General features: G+C 45.1%; 3 protein-coding genes and 1 pseudogene across 3 annotated transcripts; 1 reads left to right on the top strand and 3 right to left on the bottom strand.

Moving 5' to 3' along the window:
• Positions 1 to 438: 438 nt before the first annotated feature.
• Positions 439 to 819, top strand: LOC115825024 (histone H2B 1/2-like). The gene has a single exon (XM_030788754.1). The coding sequence runs from the start codon at positions 445 to 447 to the stop codon at positions 817 to 819; it is 375 nt and encodes a 124-aa protein (XP_030644614.1). The 5' UTR covers positions 439 to 444.
• Positions 820 to 1,594: 775 nt separating this feature from the next.
• Positions 1,595 to 2,005, bottom strand: LOC115825077 (histone H3). The gene has a single exon (XM_030788839.1). It carries the CDS (start codon positions 2,003 to 2,005, stop codon positions 1,595 to 1,597), a length of 411 nt encoding a protein of 136 aa, XP_030644699.1.
• A 1,631-nt stretch (positions 2,006 to 3,636) lies between these two features.
• LOC115825082 (histone H2A-like) lies at positions 3,637 to 4,023 on the bottom strand. The gene has a single exon (XM_030788845.1). The coding sequence runs from the start codon at positions 4,021 to 4,023 to the stop codon at positions 3,637 to 3,639; it is 387 nt and encodes a 128-aa protein (XP_030644705.1).
• An 815-nt stretch (positions 4,024 to 4,838) lies between these two features.
• LOC115824667 (histone H1-like) lies at positions 4,839 to 5,993 on the bottom strand (annotated as a pseudogene).
• Positions 5,994 to 6,000: the final 7 nt, after the last annotated feature.

The raw sequence follows: 6,000 nt of genomic DNA, 5'->3' as shown, positions 1-6,000 counted from the left end.
ATTAAAACACAAAAGACTAAATGAATAGAGAAAGGATCGCACATATCTAGCATGGAAAATTAAAGACGTCTTATAGTCAATGCACGGTCATTTCAAAATGACTGATGATATGAAATCAACTGCTAATGCTTTACGGCGGGAATTCAAAACTGAACAAAGGAGGTGATGGCAGACAGGGATCTGGATGATCGTGTGGAGTGTGGAGCTCGCACAACATCAACTCTTGGCGTGGTTTTATGTGATTGGAGAGCATTACTGTCCGCCAGTACAGCCTGTGGCCAATAGCTGATCTGGCTTTTAGCGCACAACGACGGATTCTGCCCAGACCCAGCCAATGAGCTGGAAGCTGAAATATTGACTTGATTTGCATACAGCACTTGTTCAATAACAGCCGCTTGACTCTTATTGTATCATTTGTTGCTGAATTTACAGACAACATTGAAAATGCCGGAGCCCGCAAAGTCCGCACCCAAGAAAGGGTCCAAGAAAGCCGTGACCAAGACGGCCGGTAAAGGAGGCAAGAAGCGCAAGAGGACCAGGAAGGAGAGCTACGCTATCTACGTGTACAAAGTCCTGAAACAGGTCCACCCCGACACTGGCATTTCCTCCAAGGCCATGGGAATCATGAATTCCTTTGTCAACGACATCTTTGAGCGTATTGCCGGAGAGGCGTCTCGCTTGGCGCACTACAACAAGCGCTCCACCATCACCTCCAGGGAGATCCAGACCGCCGTGCGTCTGCTGCTTCCCGGTGAGTTAGCCAAGCACGCCGTGTCTGAGGGCACCAAGGCCGTCACCAAGTACACCAGTTCCAAGTAAACTTCAACAGAGAAGAGTTTCTAAACCCAAAGGCTCTTTTAAGAGCCACCCACTAAGTCCGCAAAAGAACTGACCGCTCTGTGCTATACATGCTTCCACGCCTAACTCTGTTACTATTAAATTGCAATGCGTTAGCTCAATTCGGCATTCACAGAGGACAAGGTGATATCACCAAGCATCTTGTGTTTCTTATATTAAATAATTAGAGCTCCTGCTAAATCTGTGAAATTGGAAATTTCAAAGAGATGTATGTACAAAACTACTCCATCTGATACAGTAAATGTCCTCCTCTGTAATGTATGCTTTCCCTGCTTATTATGACAGCTTTACAGTAGTTACTAAGTTTAAATGTCTCTTAAAGGCAATAGAAAAAATGATCAGGGGCATTAGATGAGTACATGAAAGCTACATTTCGCCACACGGAAATCAATATTTGAGCAGAACTGAAGCAACCCAAAGAACGGATTATTGGGATCAGGTTTTCAGCTGCAAAGCGTTGTTACATGTTACGGTTACGCCCTCACGAGCATATGTTTGTGTTTAAAAGATACGAACTCATCAGCAACTTTCACAAGGAGCATTTTGACCAGCGTGTTACCTGCCGTCCGCAGTTCTCGTTAATATTATATTAATATATAATTATATTACTGTTATTATATTATAATTATAATCATTTGGGTGTTGGCCATTATAGCTGGAATACGTGATCTTTTGATAGATGACTGAGGTGGCTCTTAAAAGAGCCGTTGTAGATCTGGGCAGGTAAGCGGTTAACTTAAGCACGCTCGCCGCGGATACGACGTGCCAGCTGGATGTCCTTGGGCATGATGGTGACTCTCTTGGCGTGGATGGCGCACAGGTTGGTGTCTTCGAACAGACCGACCAAGTAAGCCTCGCTGGCCTCCTGCAAAGCCATAACGGCAGAGCTCTGGAAGCGCAGGTCGGTCTTGAAATCCTGAGCGATTTCCCTTACCAGACGCTGGAAGGGCAGTTTACGGATAAGCAGCTCAGTGGATTTCTGATAACGGCGGATCTCTCGGAGAGCCACAGTGCCGGGCCTGTAACGATGAGGCTTCTTGACGCCACCGGTGGCCGGGGCGCTTTTGCGGGCAGCTTTAGTGGCTAGCTGCTTCCTGGGGGCTTTACCACCAGTCGATTTACGAGCGGTCTGCTTGGTTCTTGCCATCTTCTTGGTTTATCTTCTTTTACTAACAGCAAAAGTGTGCCGGTCTTATGTCTAACAGGGCTATATAAGGCTTTGAGACAGCGCTCACTCATTGGACAGGGCAGTGTTGTGTGCTCTGATTGGACGAGGACCAGTGCGGGGGCGATGCTAGAACCGTTTGTGCTCTCTGCATTTGTTTGCCGCCTAATTCAAACTGTGTAGAACCGCCCCTGTTTTTCGCGCTTGCGTCCCCAGTTCATTTTCTAATGCCCCATTTTTTTCTTTACAGAATTCTAAAAGCTTTCTCTACGCGATAGTGTTGGAAAATTATTACTCTCCTTTAAGCTAACCATAGTAACCATGATAAACAATGTAACCACAATGTATTCATTATTATAGGGGTGAATCAATGTAATCATTTATATTAAAAGTTATAACTATACAATCTTTTTTATTACAAGAAATATCACGTTCTCTGTGTTCAAAAAGAAGAGGTCAGTGAGGCTCTTAAGGACTGCCTGTGAGATAAGGAAGGAGCCCCTGCCAGAGTGTTGTTGTCATTAACAACGCAGGCAGATGGCGAAATGTTCAAGGTCTCATGGTACGTCTTAGCAGGGCAGTAACTATTGGTGACAACTTATGCTAGGAGTAAAAGGAGCTAGAAAATAATGACGATAAGAGGAGTCTGTGAAGACAGGCTGGCCGAGGTGCCCTACATAAAAAAAGAGACTAAGGAATGTGTATCTTTTTTAAGAAAACGTGTATAAAGGCCGGTGCTTTGTGAGATGGAGTCAGTCACTCCCCGGGACCTGACTCAGTTTGTTGTATGCCTTTTGAACTATACAATAAACTTACACTGCATCTGACTCATTGTTAGACTCCTATTGTTTTGTCTCAGAAAAGGTATCTAGTGGCGTTGGGACTCAGTCTCATTTGGCCCAGGCTGAGAATTTCACCCACAATAGTGTAGGTTGGCCTTGAAACAAAAAACAGCCACATAAGTATGGCCCACATTTAAGGAAACATCTGTATGCGTGAATGTTTCCATGCTGTCCTAACATAAATGTGTAGTACACCTTGTGGACGAAACTGAAACGGTGCTTGTAAAAAAAAAAACAACAACGGCTAATCGCTCTTCAGAGGTTGAGGATACAGTTGTGACAAGCTATACTTTTGACAATAGACTTGCTCAGGGTCCTCCCCAGAAGGAAATTGACTTTTTCACAAGCGAAATTAAATGGCATATTGCGGCACTTGTATGGACGTGGCCCAGACGTTTCAAGTTGTCATTTACTAGATAACAATGTGGACATCATTATCAGCAATGAAATTGTTTTGCTCGGGGCCAGCTTGCAAAGTGTAGCAGTTAAATAAGAATAATGAAAGAACAATAAAGGGTAAATACAGGAGTAATATAAGAAGATATATGTACATGTGAAATAAATAGAAATGTACAGAAACGTAGAAATAAAAAAAAAAAAGCGTATAGACGTACCGGTCCGTTAAGGAAACACTATTGAATACTTGAGCAGTTTAATCTGTTTTGTAATACATGCACGACAGTAATGACAATTTGTTCTCTTCACGGGAGTAGTTGTGTGGCTCTTAAAAGAGCCTTTGGGGATGGGACGAGCAGATCGCCTCTGCACACTTTACTTGGCCTTGGCTGGCTTGTCGGTCTTCTTGGGCAACAGAACTGCCTGAATGTTGGGCAGCACGCCACCTTGAGCGATGGTGACTCCGCCAAGCAGTTTGTTCAACTCCTCGTCGTTTCGGACGGCCAGCTGCAGGTGACGGGGGATGATACGAGTCTTCTTGTTGTCGCGAGCAGCATTACCAGCCAACTCCAAGATCTCAGCAGTCAGGTACTCGAGCACGGCAGCAAGGTAGACAGGGGCACCAGCACCAACCCGCTCGGCGTAGTTGCCTTTCCGCAGAAGCCTGTGCACACGACCGACGGGGAACTGGAGTCCAGCCCTGGACGACCTAGTCTTAGCCTTAGCCCTGGTTTTGCCACCGGTTTTTCCTCTTCCACTCATGTTTGTGCTGTTGTAGACGTAGTCAAAAACAAGTCAGAAATACAGCACTGTGCTTGGGGGCACGCATTTATTGGATTTGCTGCCGTCCCTGGATTGGCCAGTGTCTTGCTGTGATGTAAACCAATCATCGCAGTGCCTTCACAAGCAAACCCAACCCACACCATCCCTGCTTCGAGCGTGTAAATGTTTCGAAAGTGTCCGCTCTAGCCAGAGGAAACAACCAAATCCACTGAAGTTAAAAAATGCTGAGTAAACTCATGAATCTCGTCGAGATTCATTAAAGTAAACGATCAAACAGAATAAACATTCCAGCGCATTATATCCAGTTATTTCACGAGCTGCTCTTAGTATCCGTGTCTCATTTCAATAACACAATTTTCCTCTCCCCACAACGGTGACGCCTTAAGCGGACTATTTTAATGAAATCATTCGCGTTCAAGCTACTCTGAACTTGATTCTACCTCACAGGAGAAGTAACTCTTCTTACCAATGTGTTATCGTGTTTGTGGTGTGACGTGTCAACATGTGTTTTAAAAACGCACGGGGACGAATCATTTGCGGAACATAAACCCACTACACATTTGTATTTACATGTGCCTTTTACATAGTCGTATCTTACTCCTTTATTTCAGGAGACAGCAGCATCGCCCCTGGATCCGCTGCAATGATCTGTGGACCTCTAATGCCTTAATCACCTTTTCACTATGCTGTGGAGAAGCACATAAGCATGGAATACTTTCCTTCATGAGAATTCAGTTGGTGGCTCTTAAAAGAGCCGTTGATTGGATACAGCTGTCAAGTTACAGCTTGATCCTTTACTTCTTTTTGGGGGCTGCTTTCTTCGCCTTAGTTGCTTTAGGCTTGGCCGCTTTCGGCTTAGCTGCCTTGGCTTTCTTGGGGCTCTTGGTCGCTGCGGGCTTCTTGGCCTTTTTGGGGCTCTTGGTAGCTTTCTTGGGAGCGGCGGCTGGTTTCTTTGCCTTCTTGGGGGACTTCTTGGCCGCAGCTGGCTTCTTTGCCGCCGCTTTCTTGGGCTTCTTAGCTGCAGGTTTCTTGGCTTTCGGCGCGGCTTTCTTGGCTGGCTTCGGCCTTCTTGTTCAGCTTGAAAGAACCGGATGCGCCAGTTCCTTTGGTCTGGACCAGAGTGCCTTTGGTTACCAAGCTCTTTACAGCGATCTTAACGCGGGAGTTGTTCTTCTCCACGTCGTAGCCTCCGGCAGCCAAAGCCTTCTTAAGAGCGGCAAGGGAAACCCCACTTCGTTCTTTTCCCGCTTATGAAAAAATAGAGCGATCGGATGAGCCCTGAGTTCTTTTAGCGCCACTCCTTCATAAACGCGCCGTTGTGCAGGACAAGCGAATGGGCCAGTGTGTATTTGATGAGATATTTGAAGTATAAATGGAGAAACACTTGTCATATGCTTCATGCAGACTCTTTTATGCTTTTAAGGAAACCTTTGGCGATGTAATGAAATGGCTGCAATCGGGCACAACAAATTTGTAATATTTGAAAAAGGCCTTGAATATATGTGCTTGAAGCACACTGTGTACGCCTTGGCCTGACTTGAAGCCCTCACTACAACACAGGGCACTCAGGTGTTCCTGACAAATCTTACAAATAATGTTTCACAGTATATCTATTATTAGTAGTAGCTGTACTAGTAGTAGCAGTAGTAGCAGCATATCTGTTGCTGTTGTTTTTTGAAAGAACCTTTAAGGAGACAGTTTAACATCATATGAAAGTTGAAAAAGTTTCAGACATGCAACAACAGTCTCATGGGTTGCCCTGACTTCATTTCAAACCAGCACTTACACTCTGTTTTATTTCAACAAGAGTGTTTTGAAACACTGTAGGCATGTTTTATATGATGTTAAGGGTTTCACAGTGGGTCAGTGGCTAGTACTGTTGCCTCACAGCAAGACGGTGTTCCTTGGTTCGAATCCCGGCCTAGGGCCTTTCTGTGTGGAGTTTGCATATTTCTC

This window comes from Chanos chanos, chromosome 12, assembly GCF_902362185.1.
Source record: "Chanos chanos chromosome 12, fChaCha1.1, whole genome shotgun sequence".
Classification (NCBI taxonomy): domain Eukaryota; kingdom Metazoa; phylum Chordata; class Actinopteri; order Gonorynchiformes; family Chanidae; genus Chanos; species Chanos chanos.
Note: the sequence above shows the minus strand (reverse complement) of the source record. Positions and strands in the feature narration are given on the sequence as shown.

Coding starts and splice junctions, on each gene's coding strand:
- LOC115825082 (XM_030788845.1), bottom strand. CDS start 4,023: ATGAGTGGAAGAGGAAAAACCGGTGGCAAAACCAGGGCTAAGGCTAAG.
- LOC115825024 (XM_030788754.1), top strand. CDS start 445: ATGCCGGAGCCCGCAAAGTCCGCACCCAAGAAAGGGTCCAAGAAAGCC.
- LOC115825077 (XM_030788839.1), bottom strand. CDS start 2,005: ATGGCAAGAACCAAGCAGACCGCTCGTAAATCGACTGGTGGTAAAGCC.